The 18,640-nt window shown below is 44.2% G+C and overlaps 1 protein-coding gene and 1 pseudogene across 1 annotated transcript; one reads left to right on the forward strand and one right to left on the reverse strand.

Annotated features, from left to right (window-relative positions):
• Positions 1–8,265: 8,265 nt before the first annotated feature.
• Positions 8,266–17,583, reverse strand: AGA (aspartylglucosaminidase). The gene is made up of 8 exons (XM_014547764.1): positions 17,192–17,583; positions 16,499–16,611; positions 15,530–15,642; positions 13,604–13,718; positions 12,853–12,928; positions 11,888–11,995; positions 11,094–11,227; positions 8,266–8,521 (listed from the first exon to the last, which is right to left on the reverse strand). The coding sequence occupies exons 1-8, from the start codon at positions 17,203–17,205 to the stop codon at positions 8,421–8,423; spliced, it is 774 nt and encodes a 257-aa protein (XP_014403250.1). The 5' UTR covers positions 17,206–17,583; the 3' UTR covers positions 8,266–8,420.
• On the forward strand, positions 10,273–10,985 carry LOC102251251 (annotated as a pseudogene).
• Positions 17,584–18,640: the final 1,057 nt, after the last annotated feature.

Consider the following 18,640-nt stretch of genomic DNA (forward strand, 5'->3'; position numbering starts at 1 on the left):
TCTGTTGATAACCCTTCACCAATTAAAGAGGACCCACCTGAGACCCTGTTCATGAAAGATTTACAGAAAAGTCACGAAGTGGTTGAATTCAAAATGAAGCGTGTTGAGGATAAGTGAGCGTTTTTGAAGAATAACATATTCAGTCAAAGACAAAGCATATCACCTCAAAACACAATGGAACAAACAGCATTAAAAAAGATATCTTGGGAGACATTCCTGTCCCCAAACAACTCTTTAGAATAAACAAATTTCTTCAGGGTTACTTTGAAAGACTGAAAACACTTAATAGGTAATTGGGTCCACGGTAGCCCTGTTTTGAGACAATACTTCAGGGATACAGACTTCTTGCCCCAAGCAACAGCCTCATTTTGATAATTTGTAAAACAAAAATGTTAGCTTGCTCGTCTCTAGTTGAACTGACACCTTGTAGAGGAAGAAGCTGGTTTATTTATTTCTCGGGGATATCGCACAGCACAGTCTGCATTCATTCTGTTCATTGCCGCCTGACAATGACTAGTTTTTAGAGTATGATGTTACTTTTGCAAGACTTGCTACTTTACGTGTATTTTCTTCTTACTTCCTGGCAGCAGGCAGGGAGACGCACAGATTCCGAGTACTGGTTCTGGAGAGGGACCAGGCCAGGGAGAGGAATCACAGACACCCAGGTCCCGCTGTGCGGCAGGCACTGTGGCGGGAGATTCCTAACGTAGGATCACACTACAGCCCGATGCAGCATGCATTCACAGCCGCACCTGGACATGCGGAAAAGGCTTAGAGAGGCTGAGCAGTTTCTCCAGAGGCGCATAGAGAATGTGGTAGCGGAAGAAGAAGTCCAAGTCAGGGCTGTCGAATTCCAAGGTCACGTTCTTTCGGGTTCACCAGGCTGACTCATCCGGGAGAGACCGGGGCGTTCTCTCGCTCAGAGCTGCTCAGGTGCCAACATGTGGCTGAAGCTGCTGAGGATCATGTGAAGATGCAGGTCCAGTCGACCTGAGGTTCTGCTTCTTAATTCGCTCCCAGATCACGCCGCCGATGTTGGTCAGGGGAGCACACAGAGGGTAGCCAGCCTCCAGCTTACCCCCTGGTTCTGTTGTGGGAACGTGGGGATCAGAGATTCAGAGCCTAAGGTGTAACCAGAGAGCAGAGGAGCTGAGTCTGAGCCAGTGTAAACCCCAAAGATGGTTGGGGGGGAGCTCCTTGCTGTTCCCCGTCAGCCCCGGAGCGGATGTGTATGAAGATGCAGGTAGCTGTGCACACGCAGTACACGTACCACACTGTCCCTCCCTTCCCTGTGGAATCCCGAGTCACCACTGCTGGGAGCTTGTGTCCTGGCCGCCTGGTGTAACTCAGCTGTAACATCTCCAAGTGTGACACACAGAGAAGGGATGGAAGGGCCCCTTACATCCCCTCCACGCCGGGGCTCAGAAACTCAAAGGCCATGGCAAGCACAGGAAAGGAATAGGCTGGCCGATACGGTTACCTAGACTGCAGCAAGAAACCAGACTAGTGTTTCTAAACACTCCCAAATAGAAAGATCATATTTCAAATAGGAAATTAAGATCAGCCTAGTGCCCACCCTCTCATTAACCAAACACTGGATGCTGGGAAACAATGAAGCTACCAACCTTCACTTTCCACCCCCAATCCTGTAAGGTGGGTACTATATTATCATCATCCCCATTTTAGAGAAGATAAAACTCAGGCACAAAGAAGGGGAGTTAATTGCTCTTGGGCTCACAGCTAAGTGACAGAGCCAGGGTGTGAACCCAAACAGTTAAGTTCCAGAGTTCCTCTCTAAGATGTGTGTGTGTGTGTGTGAGAGAGAGAGAGAGAGACAGAGAGACAGAGAGAGAGATCTCCTACTATATCTCAAAAACACTTTTTGTCAATGATGTGCTGGGAAACTCTCTCCATGAGGAAAAACAAGCCCTAATTAGTAATGTTTGCTGACATCCTACTATATCTCAAAACACTTTTTGTCAATGATGTTCTGGGAAACTCCAGGAGGAAAAACAAGCCCTAATTAGTAATGTTTGCTGACATGGGAGGCACAAATACTCCCACCTTGGCTACCTTCAAGGTATTAATAATTTAACGATTGGCCTTGTTGGTAAAAGCAGGCTCTATACAGCACTGCTGTAGCCTTATTAGAACTAAATTGAGTGAACTTGGAACTTGGATTGTCTGATATTGCCTTTATTCCGAACTTGCCTTTGGTTTAATTTCCTATTGGCCTTAATTACAATGAACAGAACAAGAAAGCAAGACAAATGATACTGGCTTTATTTAGGAATGGAAAGATGTATTTTGACATTTATGGTGCGTAAGGGTTTTGCATGTTAGGAAGAGATAGATTGCTGGCAATTGGGAGAGACTTGGCTTTTACACATTTATCCTAATAGGATTTTCTTATAAACATTGCATGTCAACATCCACTTTACAGAAAGCAAATTTTAATTAAAGGAACTAAACGAGCAACCACATCTAGTGCACAGCACAGAAAGTTCACAGGTTTAAATCACCAATTCTTTAGTGCACGGTCCATGCCTTAGAACTATGAATGGCTTCCTGTCCCTATAACTCAGAAGCAAATAGGTTGATCATGGCAACTTTAGCTTCCATTATACCCATTTTAAATGCGACAATTATTTTATCCTCCAAATGGGCATGCTTTCTCCAAATACTGAGAGATGGCACTTCCTTACGGCTGACCTTGGGTTGTACAAGAAGCATCTATCATAGAGCACATCGGACCCGCAAATAGTCGCATTTTTCGTAGACCTAATTACCACATCTTTTTAACTTCCCAAGTCAGGGGCTGAAAGTATTCTGAGTAAAATAAATAGCATAACACTCAAGAAAACAAGCAAAATTTTTAAATATGCCTTTTTAGAAGCTTTTCAAAGGATCCAGAAATCTTTTTCAAAAAATGATAGTCAAGTGGCATAAATAGGTCTTAATTTATCTTTGTAATTAGCATGCAATTAGGACATATATTTACATTGCCAGTTTTTTCAAATGAATTTAATTAAATGATTAAGATACTAAATGAGTTCAATTATGTGCTTAGCTCCAAATTCAATCACCAAGCATCAGATTTAATGACACTTTAAAAAGAAGTTTAACAATTAAAAACTATGGGATTTAACAATATATATATAGTCTGTTTGTAATATCTCAATTAAGAATACATTATAGCCCATTATTTACCTTCTGTAACCAAAGGAATCACTTGCTGATATTGGAAATAGACATGTTTTTGGAGTTTATTTTTTGTTTATGTGTATACAGCACACATGTGTATTTCTAAAACCTTCAGGTCAGCATCCTTTTTTAAAAAAAATAAGAATGCCATTTATTTTATTTTTTAATATGTTTTTATTGGTTTCAGAGAGGAAGGGAGAGGGAGAGAGAGAAACATCAATGATGAGAGAGAATCATTGATCAGTTGCCTCCTGCATGGATCCCTTGCCCCCTACTGGGGATCGAACCGGAAACCTGGGCATGTGCCCTTGACCGGAATCAAACCTTTGGAGTTTATTTTTTGTTTATGTGTATACAGCACACATGTATATTTCTAAAACCTTCAGGTCAGCATCCTTTTTTAAAAAAAATAAGAATGCCATTTATTTTATTTTTTAATATGTTTTTATTGGTTTCAGAGAGGAAGGGAGAGGGAGAGAAACATCAATGATGAAATAGAATCAGTGATCAGTTGCCTCCTGCATGGATCCCTTGCCCCCTACTGGGGATCGAACCGGAAACCTGGGCATGTGCCCTTGACCGGAATCAAACCTGGGACCCATCAGTCCTCAGGCCAACGCTCTTTTCACTGAGCCAAACCGGCTAGGGCAAGTCAGCATTCTTGAAGATTAAATCAAGATGTTAAAAGTTTGAACAAGGGGAGGAAATTTTAAGTATCATTTGAGATTCCTATCCATTGTTTGGTATGCATTGTTTAGTAGTGCAACCTGATAACATTTGAATTCTATTATCAAGCATGTCAAACTCAAAGGCTAACATGGGCCAAATAAACAAGGTGAAAGTTTATGTGGGCTGCAAAAAAACAGAAGCTTCAATTTTCATAGAAACATGCTGAATACAAAGGGCTGAAATAAATGAATAGTCCTTAACATAAAATAATAGAACATTTTAATGAAAATTAATTTTTTCTTGAATATTAACTTACCAGACACTGAATAATTGCACAAATTAATAAGTGTAACGCAAATAAACCTATTTTTCCTGGTTTTCAGAAAGCGAAATATTTCCTGTTGCGCACACCAAATAAGTCAGTCCAAGACTAATGACGTGGCCATCGGCTGCTAAAATATTCGCTGTTAGTGTTAGTGGAAATGGCGCATAAGGGAAATGAATGCAACACGATGATAGTAATCAGTCATTAGGGAACGTTGTAGTTTGTTATTAATAATTATGTATAATAGGATGTTGTAAAAATTAAGTTACGCAATTTTTATTAAAACGTTTCTTATATACCATTATATTGGCTGGGCCGCTAAAGTATTCGTTGTGGGCCGAGCGCGGGCAGAGAGTTTGACATGCTTGTATTAGTTACTGTCTGATCATTTCATGCAAAGGACTGAGATTAGTGTTCAGGTGTTTTAGATGGGATTCCTCGATAGGGTAATGGATGGTTGGGAGATTTTATCACAATGAATTCCATGTTCACTGTGTGGACAACCTACCTTTAACTTACCTGCAGGTCTACCCTGTTTTACCGCACATGTGTGAGGTACAGTGAATAATAACAAAACCAGGGGCTTCTTACTAATTGCTGTGGGCAGAGTCAAGAACTCGGAAGAGCCAGGACTTCACCCTACTCGCCAGCGAACAGGAAGCTGGCAGAAGACAGGAGACACCTGGGTCCGATACAGAGGACTTCACTGCTCACAGCACAGCCAGCAGCATGCCCTTCACATCAGGCTTCTCCTAGGTCCCCTGGGGGTAGAGAGGCGGACTCTGGGAACCGCAGGCTTACGAAACCCTAACCTTTTATAAGGAGGCTGCAAACAAACCTTTGGCTCAGAAGGAGAGATTTTCTTTATTATACTGAACAGCAAATAAATTGCCCCGTGCCCAGGAGGCCGATACTCTCTCAGTCTTCAAGCCTTCTGCTATAGAAACATTCTTGAAAGGATAGTCCAGAGAAAAAGCTAGCGCCATCCATGCCGGACAGGATTGCAGCTACTATGTGTGAAATATCTAAACTGAGGGTACCATTACCTACCTCACTGGCTTCAGATATACATGAGATCATACATGCAAAAGTGCGAGGTACTAGGAAGTGCTCAATTAATAGAGACTATTATACCCCTCCAGCACCCTTAACTTTCCTACCCAGTGATACCTTTACCCTTTGGTTCATTTCTAACCAGTATCTTTCTAGGTCTCTTTGCCTGTTTTTTTAAATTCCTTTTGTTCTTCAGAGAGTTCATTGTCATTCGGTCAATGACCTCCACAAACTTTTAAACTATTGCGCGTATTTGGTACATCAATCAGGACAGGGCAGCCTGTGCCGGCGCTCACAATAACACGGGCTTATTTCCAGGCTGTGCCCACTGTGCACTGTCAGGGGTCCACTCGTTATGGTCACGTGGGGACTCAGGTGGATGGGGCATTCACATCACGTGGTAGTCATGCTCGGAAAATGAAAGCCCAGGAAGGTCTCACACCCTTCACTCTGCTTAAAACTCCTATGAGAGCCAGTCGTGTGCTGCACCAAATCCCGGGGGCCAGGAAGAGCAGTCCCACCAGGGGCAGGGGAGGCGGAGCTGCAGCTGCTGGCTGAACAGGGTTTAGGACTCCATGGCTTACATGGGGCTAGTAAACATGACTCCACCCATACTGAGTCATTGCTGCCCCATGTAAAGAAAGTCAAGTGGTTAAAAATCTTGTTCTAGGGATATATAAGAACATGAATTTACCAAATTCTTTTTTTAAATCCTTACCCAAGGATTTGTTTTTATTGATTTCAGAGAGAGGAGGGGGGTAGAGAGAGAGCGAGAGAGGAGAAACATCAATCGGCTGCCTCCTGTAGGAGCCCTGACTGGGGACTGAACCTGCAACCTGGGTATGTGCCCTGACTGGGAATCAAACCTGAAACCTTTTGGTGTATGGGATGATGCTCCAACTAACTGAGCCACCTGGCCAGGGTGAAATTACCAAATTCTTTATTACATAATTTGCGGTAAAGGTTTTTCCTTTTTGCCTATTGTGCTAAAAATCCCAAACCCTTGAGTGAAGTTTGTCTCTGGAGGTGATAATACAGTTTGCTATTGCTGATACGAGTCACTGCCTTTCCCTAAGTGTTGCTGTTAAACTGAGCTAAGATCATGCTCAAACTAAAGCCTAATGTTCCAGCTGGAAGGCATGAGCTGGAAAGAGGTGAGGACCGAATCAGATGGCATGCACTGTGTGTGAATACATATATTCAGGTGACAATGTTGATGCTGTATGAATCTCTTAAAGTTGGTTAATCTATCTGTGGTTGGCAAACTCATTAGTCAACAGAGCCAAATATCAACAGTACAACGATTGAAATTTCTTCTGAGAGCCAAATTTTTTAAACTTAAACTATATAAGTAGGTACATTGTTATTAACTTAATTAGGGTACTCCTAAGGCTTAGGAAGAGCCACACTCAAGAGGCCAAAGAGCCGCATGTGGCTCGCGAGCCGCAGTTTGCTGACCACGGGGCTAGGGCAATGTATTTTATTTTTTAAATTGATGAGAGAGAGAGAAACATCAATTTGTTGTTCCACTTATTGATACACTAATTTGTTGATTCTTGTATGTGCCCTGACCGGGGATCAAACCCACAACCTGGCATATTGGAATGATGCTTTAACCAAATGAGCTACCTGGCCAGGGCTGCTGGGATAACTTAATTTCCCCTTTGTAGGCAAAGTGAAAAAAGAACATTTTTTATCAAGTGAAAGAAAAAAAAAAAAAGCATCTGCATGATCGGGGCCAGGGAGGGATACTGGAGGTTGGCCAGCTGGGGAGGGACTGCGGGAGGGCTCCAGGGCGTGTCTGGCCCGTCTCGCTCAGTCCCGATTGGCTGGACCCCAGCAGCAAGCTAATCTACCAGTCGGAGCGTCTGTCCCCTGGTGGTCAGTGCACATCATAGTGAGCTGTTGAGCATCCTTAGCATATTATTAGCATATTACGCTTTGATTGGTTGAACGGACGACCGGACACTTAGCATATTAGGCTTTTATGATATAGGATTAGTTTGCAGGCAACCATTAGTAGCTGCTAATTCCAGCTTTCAAGTTCTCATTCATGAAGAATCTGACTGGGGATGGAGCAGAGGGCTCCCAGGCAGTGCGACACAGCATGGTCTGAGAACAAGGGAGCTAACAGCATCCTCAAAACTACAGCTTTCTAGCCCTCCATGAGAAAAACATTAAATATCACGATGAGTAAAGGAAAAAACGTAACAGATACACTGACACCTGAGGACAATATTGGACATACGGCTTCCTGACCGACTGCGGATGGTAAAGGTAATGACTTTGAAGGAACAGAGGTGCTGAGAAAGCACACATACACCTCTGTACAGTTATCGGCCGGACAGGGACCGGCACTTAGGGAAACCAGACCGAGCTAGACGACTTATTTCTAATTGCAAACACCGACCTCAGCACAGATTAGTGAAACCACGGGCGAGGTCACATTCCCTAAATCGTTTTCAGAAGGAATTACTGTAGTAAATCTTAGCAGCTGAAAGAGCAGAGATTTCTGTGGCTAGGGGACCTTCCCACATGGAGAACCTGCCCGCACCGAGCACCTGTCAGAGGAGCAGACCAGCAGGACTGCTCGCCAGAAGGTGGCTGGACTTTCCAACACGCGCAAAGCAAAAGCGCCTTCATTACTACCCGCATCCTTTCCTCTTCGGACTGGCGAGGAGACTCTGCAAAACTGAAACTCTGTCAGAAGAGACACGTGGCTGGGCCACACTGAAATCCAATCCGGACTCATCATGCTTGGCCTCACCCTTACTTTCTCCTTTGGGTCTAAAAAGCGTGGATAATCTAATTATTTTAAGTCTCCAAATATAGACGATTTCTTAGGGCTTTAAGATATCACTATGGAAAGAAATCCTCAAAGTAACAATGCCTTAAACCACTGAGTAGAAATCCAAATATCACCCACAATGTAAACATATAAAAGATACACACAGGTGCACATTCATTTTCAGGCAATACACAAAGCTTCAATAAAACGGAGAACAACAATTTCACACGTGGACAGCGAAGGGGCTGCTTCAGCAAACATTTATTTTGGTGCTTATTTTACAGAGAACTTAGAACAGGCGCCCACTGCGCAGCGACGGCGAGCCACCTTCCGGCCTTTGCTTCTCTCTCCTCCAAATCCAGATGCTGACACAGAAGTGGCTCAGATGCAGTCCACTTTCTCCTCCACGGGCTGCTCCGTGAGAGAATTATAAACCATGAACCTAAACTGAGTGAACCCTGGCAGTTTATTGCAAGCAGCACCTGTGGCCGAGAAAAGAGAACATTGCCTGGTTACAGGATGGTCCTGTTTACCATGGATACAGACACCGCCTGCTGTCCGACTAGGCCACGCGAGGGATGCTGCATCGTCTGCCTCAGTGCCCGGATCGACAGTCCCTGAGGAAGGGACCTGTGGGTGAGCCATCTCTTTGAACCCCAGAATATAGGCTGTTTTTTTGCTCTATAAAAATGCTACTATTATTTACTGTTTCCATATTCTTTCCTTAGCAAAAAAAAAAAGTATTTTTCAGGGTATCTAAACATTTTATTCCCCCAGCCACTAGCACGTGCCCATCTTTCACCCAGAACCCGCCCCCCCCAGGCTCCCTGTTCTTTCCTGCTCTTCTGTTCCCATAGAAAGTGCGGAACTGTTGGTCAAGACACTCTGGATCTAATCAAGTTCATCTCACTGACGTGGCTTCCAGCCGCCCTACCTACCTGTGCACAGACATGTGGAGGGTGTCCCCCTAATGTCATCACTTTCACTATAAGGGACTAGACCAGCGGTTCTCAACCTGTGGGTCGCGACCCCTTTGGCGGTCGAATGACCTTTTCACAGGGGTCGCCTAAGACCATCCTGCATATCAGATATTTACATTACAATTCATAAGAGTAGCAACATTACAGTTATGAAGTAGCAACGAAAATAATTTTATGGTTGGGTCACAACATGAGGAACTGTATTTAAAGGGCCAGAAGGTTGAGAACCACTGGACTAGACTCATCTACAATTATATAATTATCACCTACAATTTTAAATTCAGCCATTATTATATCATCATCATTTTACATCCTATTAAATCCAACTCTGAGCCTTTTAAGGTTTACTTTTTAAGAGGAAATCAATGAAACTGACTTATTTTATACATAAAGCCTTTCCCTCCCATAAGTTATATTGACTTTTTTATCTCAGTACTTAAGAAAAGAGTAAGGAATTCTTCAAACACGTTTTTCAAATACAGAACTGTGGGAAGTAAAAGATCAAAGCTCAGTAATAAGCAGTCTAACCTAATAAGTCATATTGATCAGTCAGCTGTGTATCTTCCCCATCGGGAAACGCACTAATGAGAAGCCGCGGCGGCTGATCCTGAAACGCTTTGAAACTGCGCTAGGCTCCGACAGAACTTAAATGAAGCAAAGGACCTGCTCAGTACAAAAGTAACTCCGCTAACTTCTTAGGCTTACTAATTGCTAATACGTTTTGTACCGTGGCGCCCCAAGAAGATCTAAATGACTAGGACATTTAAATCATGAATGGGGAAGAAGCAGGGAAGATAAGTTACCCCTTTCTATTTCTAGTTAATAACAGCATCGGACTCGATTCGCCCATCTCAGCACGGACTGAGCAGAAGGGCACTCAGGACAGAGGGCAGAGGACTCAGAGCAAAGATCGCATCACAGCTCCCCGTCAGCCGCAGCAGGGCCCACGTGTACTGCTAACACTGTGGGTCGTGACAGATCCTCGGTGAACATTCGCCCAGTGCCTACTCAACATCCTCCATTTCCATTGTCTAGGAATAATATACACCCGGATGTTCAAAAGGGTATGTTTTGCTGTAGCCGGTTTGGCTCAGTGGATAGAGCATCGGCCTGCAGACTGAAAGGTCCCAGGTTCGATTCCGGTCAAGGGCATGTACCTTGGTTGCAGGAGGCAGCTGATGGATGTTTCTCTCTCACCGATGTTTCTGACTGTCTATCCCTCTCCCTTCCTCTCTGTAAAAAATCAATAAAATATATTTTTAAAAAAAGGGGGGGAGCTGCGGTGGAAGGTCCGCCGGCGGTGGCGTCTGCTGTTCTGGTCACTCCTCGCCGCTCGCTTCGCGGCTCGACCGCCGCAGCCATGCCCATGAAAGGCCGCTTCCCGATTTGCCACACCCTGCAGTACCTGGGCCAGGGGGACGTGGTGTTCAAGGGCATGGTGAAGGTCATGACGGTGAATTACAACACGCACGGGAAGCTGGGCGAAGGCGCCAGGAAATTTGTATTTTTCAACATACCAATACAAAAACCCTTGGGTGCAGATCATGATGTTTAAGAACATGACACCATCACCCTTCCTTCGATTCTATTTAGATACTGGTGAGCAGGTTCTCGTGGATGTAGAGACCAAGAGCAATAAAGAGATCGTGGAGCACATCAAAAAATTCCTGGGGAAGAATGAGGAAACCCTCAAGCAAGAAGAGCAGGAGAAAAAGCAGCTTTCTCATCCAGCCCACTTTGGACCTCAAAAGTATTGCCTGCGGGAGTGCATCTGTGAGGTGGAAGGGCAGGTACCCTGCCCGGCCCTGGTGCCCTTACCCAAGGAGATGACAGGGAAGTACAAAGCAACTCTGAAAGCCAGTGCCCAGGACTAAGGCCCCAGGCCTGTGGGCGATTGTTACCTTGGCCACAGGGAGATCCTAGTTCTGTCCTCAGAGACTCTGCCAATAAAATGCTCAGTCATCCAGCAAAAAATAAATAAATAAATAAATAAAAAATAAAAAATAAAAAAAAGGGGTATGTTTTCATCAACATTCGAAAGTTCACACAAAGACAAATCCCAAATACGACTCACCATAACTTCCAGTCACATTGGCACATATGACAGCCCCAAAGAACTTTGGAAAATACTTCTGGATTCTTGAAATCACTTTCTGGCAAGCTGTGGTGGGACTTTCTCCTCCTCTCATGTATTCGACAGCTTGGTAGCTGATTGAAACAGAGGCAACACTTGAGAATCAAAAATTAAACTAACTCTAACTTTAGTTACTTTAAGAAAGGAATCTAAAACTATCAAAATTGTCAAGTTTGACAGAATAAATGAACAGGCGTTGGTGGCAGCAGCGGAAAACGCATGCAGACCTTGATATGATGCCTGTCAATTCATCCGCCCATCAGGTTCGGAGGACTATTATTTTGGAGTAACTGTTACTCAGTAATAATAGCGGAGGTCACAAAGGACAGAGGTCATCTTTAAGAAACAGGCCACGATCAATAGGAAAAACACTGGGCCTGTGCGGAGCACCTGATCATGATTATGAATTCCAGGGGTTGGACACAGCGACTGCATTTCTGACTTTTATCATCAGTTACCACAGCTCCTGTACTCATGGCCTTACATCATTTACATGGATCATAAGTATCCTCATCTGTGAAGTCGAGTGAGAAATATTATTTTATTTCGAGAGGACCAGGGTTACTTAGTTTGAGTGATTATGCTATCAACGAGACAGGGACAGGGCTGGAGCAGACTTTCTCAAAAGCTCCTGAACACACATTCGGGTTACGTGGCAGGAAAAGTTACGATCCACCTTGATAGACAATTCTCCTCTGAGGGTGTCAGAAAGTCACAAAGGTGGGAAGTCGCACCTGGGCAGGAAGCGCATCAGGATGTCCCCATCCCCAGTGGCCGCGGCAGCCCCGGCAGTGTCGTCAGCATAGGCGCCGGCTCCGGGAATTGGAGAATCTCCGATTCGACTGTGGGAGGACACAGCATAGTGATTTAGGACCGGAAATCAGTGGAAAAATGAAATTACTTTATGAGCTGTTTCAATAATGGCAGATATTTCCACTTAGCCACGGATAACTGTTTTAAGTAATTTCTTCATCAGAACACAGAGAAAAGGATTTTCATAAGTTTCAACTTGGATTTCCACAAACCTCCGTTAATTCTCTAAGAATTAGATACCAGCTTATTTATCAAGATGGCACAGACTTATAGTGACTATTCCACTATTCCCATCCTTGGTCATCTACTTTCTGAATTACCTCAACAGGTTCACATTCATTTTCCTCACCTACTATCGACTTCCGCTTTCTAGCTAATGTGCCCAAACTGTACCGAAGTGTTTCCTTGTCATAACCCGTCAATGCTTTTCTATTACTCTGAAAAAAAAAATCCAGAAATCCTGCATTCACTTAAGACCCCTTGAAATCTGACTCGTCTTCCTCCCCTGCCCCAACATTACGCAGTTTCCCTTCCAGCCAGCGGGGGCCCTGCACTGTGTGAAGGACTTTGGCCCTGTCAGTGCCTTCACCTGGACGTCCCCTTCCCTTCCCTTCCCGAGGCTCAGGCTCAGCTCCCAGCATCTCCCTACTGGCCTCCCTGACTACCCAGCCTAATCGGCTCACCCCTAGCCCCCAACTCTCAAGCACCCAGGGCCTCCCTCTCCTTTGGCACTTGGCAGACACTAATCTACTCTCTGTCACAACTGTTCATCTCAGCCGTGAAGGTAAGGCTATGCTTTGCTTCTGCACCTCCCAAAGCAGCAAGCACATAGGGGTTTGTACTCATAGTGTATACTTGTGAGAGCTGTACTCTTAGAAACACTGACCCATGTATTTTGAATTTTATACCATTAGTAGATGTACCGGCAGCAGTGTGTCCCGTCTTATGGATTGCAACCATGCCTGGAGTTAAAACAAAAAACTCTTTGTAGGTATCAACTATAAAGTTTACCTCAAATATAACCAAATAATTGAACAGTTGGTGATGTAAATTTCCTCTTTCGTGAACTTCAGGTAGAAGAAAATAGGACATTTGGGAATACTGCAGATGATACCAACTATAACTTGTGCTTTTTAATGAGCTGGTTTCACAGCATCATCTGGTGGACACCCCATATTCTTATTCTTCAGTTTCCTCAGTTACTTTTCAAGGCTTTTTCAAAGGTCATTCCAGGGAAAATCACTGACACAGACTAATAGAATTTTCCAACATCATAGCCTGGAAAGATCACGTGAATGTGGCAAATGTCAAATTATTACAGAGCTAAACAGAAATAAACATTAAAAAGCCACAAGTGAATAGTCATTAGATATTAGGGTCGTATATAAGGTAACGTGTCAAAATGTGTACAGATGCTAAGGAAAGAATGCGCGTGTGTGTGTATGTGTGTGTGTGTGTGTGTGTGTGTGTGTGTGCCTCGGGTATGTAGGTACATATCTTTAAAGTCTAACTTGCCAGTTAAAACAATCAAAACCACCTTCTGCCACATGAATAGGGATGAAAAAGTTAAGAATCACAGAAAGGCAATTAAAAATGGCGTAACTTTAACCACAAAAACTGTATCAAAGGCAAATTACCGATAGTGTCATGACCATAATGAGCTCCTGTCTCTCCATAAGCAGAATCATCCTGCTTTAAGATACTGGGTGGCTTGTAAGGTCCACAGTATTTTGAAGCATCTGGGATAACATTCTGTAAACAAGATTTAAGTTTTATTTCTTAGAAAGGGCGATTTTAGAAATCGGCAAGTAGTTACGTACAATCACGAACTTAAGCAAGAATTCAAAAAGACATCTGGTACGTGAAAGATAAGAATTAAAAGCCAAAGATTAACTGAGCCTTCTGTGAACAGATGGATATAATTTTACTGAGTACCTCCTGGTCTCAGACTTACACAATGTGGGGGAAAATCTACTCATTCTGGAAAAGATCCCCGGCTTTTCTCTTTATGTGCCTAAAATTCTCAGCATAATGGCAGACATTAAGTGAAGACTTTGTGTTTGATATTAATCCTCAACAGAATTAGGTCTGCAACCTGACCTCTAAATTTCACGATTTGTTCCCTGGGCCAAAGAAGAAATTATCAATTCAAAGCAAACTCAATTTTAAAACCATCTTTCTTTCAAAGCCAGGTTCAAGTGAACATAGTCTAAATTTTACTCCCTGATTCCTTTATGAATCTCAAAGGCTCAAGAAAATAACCCAAATTCATAAAGTTAGGTGGAACACATGGATTAGCATTACAGTGAGAAGCGGACTTCTCATGTCATATCATGAGTGCGCTCAGGGCCCCCTGACCTGGTTTTACACAGGGGCCTCTTTCAAGCACTAACCCCAGACACTCCTGGGACCCTCAAAGGTAATTAGGATTTGGGGAAGAGACAGATGAGCGACTGTGACAGCCCACAGTAAAACCCTGAATGGTAAAGTCAGACTAACCTAGGCTCCGAGCCCCACAGTGGACAGATCAAGTACCCCACGAGTAACATACTAGATATCTAAAAGTCTGCAGAGGTCCTCAAACTTTTTAAACAGGGGGCCAGTTCACTGTCCCTCAGACATTCCACACATGCACACTACGGGCCTGGGACGAGTCGGCTGCTAAGCAGGACAGGCAGTGGCGGCAAAAACACCCGGCGGGCTGGATAAATGTTTTTGGCGGGCCGCATGTGGCCATGGGCCGTAGTTTGAGGACCCCCTGAATTCTAAAACATATATAAGGAGCTCATATAACTTAACAAAAGGAAGACAAACAATCTAATTAAAAAATAGGCAAAGGACCCAAATAGACACTTCTCCAAAGTGGACATACAGATGGCTAAGAGACATGAAAAAATGCTCAAAGTCATTGATCATCAGACAGATGCAAATTAAAACAACAATGAGGTATTACCTCACACTTGTCGGAATGGCTACCATCAACAAATCAACAAATGACAAGTGCTGGCGAGTAACATTTATCCGGCCCACTGGGTGTTTTTTGCCGCCGCTGCCTGTCCTGCTTAGCAGCCGACTCGTCCCGGGCCCGCAGTGCGCATGTGTGGAATGTCTGAGGGACAGTGAACTGGCCCCGTTTAAAAAGTTTGAGGACCTCTGGTCTAGAGCCTCCAGCCCCACCAGGGCGAGATCCTGGGGAACTGCACAGGGATACAAGCTAAGGGATACTTTAGACCAATGGTTTCCAAACTTTGATGTTTTAGACTTGGAAACTGTTGTTCTAAGGAAATACAAGCAGAGCCGTTCCGACCGAGGCAGGCCCCTCTCCCCATAAGGGAACCTTCCAAGTCTGACAACTATTCAGCTCTCTCCTGAGGACATTCAGCAAGGAGGCTTTCGGAAACACCGAAGCCGGGAGTCAACTTAAAAACTTAAATCATCCATCGGTTCCAGAGTGTAACCAGCGTGCTAACCATCGCCTTAGGCACCAGGTAGACAACAGAGAGCAGAAGGGAGGTCACTTCATATTGTGAAAGCATTTACTTTTCACGCGTATGTGTACACACCCTCCAATAATTGGGCTGGCAATTCCGAGCAAGCCAATCTGCATGCAACGCTCGAGAAGTATCGGTAGACAAATCCTCGTTGACAAAGCCCATACTCTCCGCAAACTTGGTGGCTGGGGATTGGAAAGAAGAGAAAAATCTAAGTCAGTTAATGATCGTCTTCTAAATAAAATCTATGTGCGGGAAGTGCTGTACTTCAGCCGTCTCTTCCGTGGGGTACACCATCCCAGAGTACACAGAGGAGTCTTCAGACACGAACAATTTTAAGGGCATCAGTTTCTAGACCTCAGCTTCCGTGTGTCCTTCCCAAAAGCGATCTGCTTGAGGCCGTTGGGGTATGTGTTATGACGGTTGTCCTTTCCTCCCCCCTTTCCCCACAGCCTCCCTTCTTCCACATTCCAGAAAAGCAGGCACGCCTCCCACCAATGAAGAATCCTATTGCTCTAACTAGGGCGCGGTGCTCAGCACGGGAAAGCTTGGAGGCACTGCAGGGATAACGGGAGCCCACGGAGACCAGACCCTTCTCCTGTCAGGTGGTTTTCAACAAAACTGGACACCACCTGTTGGAGCTGTGAGCTGATCCATGGTTAAAAGTTGGTTCTGATTGCATGATTTTGGTGTGAACTGGGAGTGCCATAGCAAAGCTCCGCCTGTTCCCGTCGTCTCACGTTAATAATGCTCCCCGGGTCTTACGCCTCTAAAAGGTGTTTCAGGGAGAGAACTGGTGCCAAGTCCTCTTTCAGGCCAGCAAGTCCCCATCTACAGACAATGCACCAACTTTTGAAAGTCCTATTTTAAAGGTGAAGAAAGTGAGAATTTAGAAGTAACAAATCCAAAGTTAAATAGGTTTTAAGTAAAAGAGCTGGGATTTGAACTTGGGTCAGCTTTTATCCACTGTTTCATACTGAGTCCTTTTTTCACAGTGAATACAGACAGAAGATTAGACGCTGCAGTAGAGTGAAAATATACCTGACTCTCCCGCTAAAAGTGTGTGTGTGGTGTGTTCCAGGACTTTCCGTGCCACGCCGATAGCGTTTTTAATTCGTCTAAGGTCGCCTACTGCTCCTACATTCATGGTGGTGCTGCAAGAGAAAACAATGCGGTGAGATTTATGACGGCATTTCCACAGACTCATAGATTAACAAAGCACTGCTTTACTTCAAGCCACAGTCATCTGTAGAATAAACACCCACTTAATGCAGAAGTCACAGCACATCCATGAAGTTCACCCACATTCCCACAACTAGACAAATTAAGGCAGTTTCCCACAAACTCGCACAGCACTAAGACTCTCGGTCTCCCCTGGCTTGTTCTCATGCGGCCTTGGAAGGGATTCCACGGCTTCAGGTCAGGCAAAGCACAGCATTTGTGGATGGTGCTGGGTGACTGTTCGCCAGGTCAGGGACAGAGTTCTGCAGCTCGGGGCTGTCCTGTGCTAGAGCCTACCTTCCTCCATGTGATATTTCTAGGATCGACAGGACTTTGCTTTAATTGAGAGGAAAACCCCGTGTTTGGAAAGGCCATGTAACAAGCTAGGGGTTGTTCCCGGTGACAAAGCTTATGTAATCACCCATCTTGCTCTCAGTGGAAGACTGGTCAACTATGGTGTTGGCTGCGCAGGAAGCACGGTGCAGATGCCTCGGTCCTGGGGAGTGTCCTTACCCGTCCATGATCATGGCGTCCAGCGTGGTTTCCCCAAACTCATCCGGGCTTCCTCCAAAGCCCACGGTGCCGTCACACTGCTCCCGCTCACACACCGCACAGCCCGTCTCCACGGCATCCAGGGCGGAACCTCCGGACACTAACACCCTCCACGCTGCTCAGCAAATGCCAAGAGAGAGTGTTTCAATCCAAATGCAACCAACCAGAAATGTCTTGAGAAATCATATTTTTAAAATTACTTTTCACATTTATCTCTAAGTTAAACTGAACTTTTAAATTAGTGTATCAAATGCGACAAAGGAATCGGAGTGATATACACAGTGGTATAGACAAAATTAAGGCAACTACTTACTGTGAAGAATTCAAAGATTTTGGCTACTGATGAAAAGAGGGTTTTTTCCCCCCACTTATTAAAACATATTTCTACTGAGTGTGAGAAAAAAAATCCTCTCCTTCAATTTAAAGTTATAACGGAAGCTGCTAAAAACATTATCTGTACATTGAAAATTCATTAAATCAAAGCCTTAAAAATGTCTGTATCATTAGATCATTAAAACTATGTATTACTAATACTTTTATTGGGGTAGCACCTACCATAGGAAGTCTCAATAACAATACCACAAGAGCATATAATTACAGTGCGGGCTTCACATAGATTCATTTAACCTTCACCACAGCTTTCCAGGTAAGTACTGTGCAATTATTATCCTCACTTTAAATAGGAGGAAACAGACCCAGAGAGGTTCAGTAACTTATTCCAGGTCACACATAGCAGGTAGCAAGCCAGGATTCAAAAGTAGCCATTTTGGCTGCAGAGCCCATGCTTTTAGCATTGAAAAGGAAACAAACAAAAACAAACAAGTCTTCAATGGTCCATTTCTTTACTAATTAAAAACAACAACACACATTCCTTAAAGGGTGGGTGCTGCTTTGGGTAAATAATGTAAGTATTCCTACTGGCCACACCAACTTGAAAGTGTATTCTGAGCAGCTGTATACACTAGACACAGAACTGTCCCCTGCCTGGGCCCCTGCACTTCCTTTCCTCATTGTCGCTGGGAATTAGTTCCTCTTGGTCTGTTTCCTCATTTTCTATGAATGCATTCACTGCTTACAATGTCCAAACTGAGCTCCACCAAATTCTGGAGCCAATTCTGCCCCCAGGAAGTCCTATTAGCAACCTCAGGCGGGGTCTGAAATTACTCCGGGGTATTGTGTCTTGAAATGAAAGAAACACACAATGCAGTGAGAAAATGGCTAGATAATGGTCTGTACAGAGGATAAGCACTGATGACAAGGGCAGTACATCAGGGGGGGCTTCCTGGAGGCGGCAATACTTCCGCTACAATCCTGGCTGCAAATGAAAATCACTTAGGGAGCTTTACACACACACTTACACACACACACACACACACACAGAGAGAGAGAGAGAGAGAGAGAGAGAGAGAG

This window comes from Myotis brandtii, unplaced genomic scaffold (genome assembly GCF_000412655.1).
Source record: "Myotis brandtii unplaced genomic scaffold, ASM41265v1 scaffold484, whole genome shotgun sequence".
Lineage (NCBI taxonomy): Eukaryota > Metazoa > Chordata > Mammalia > Chiroptera > Vespertilionidae > Myotis > Myotis brandtii.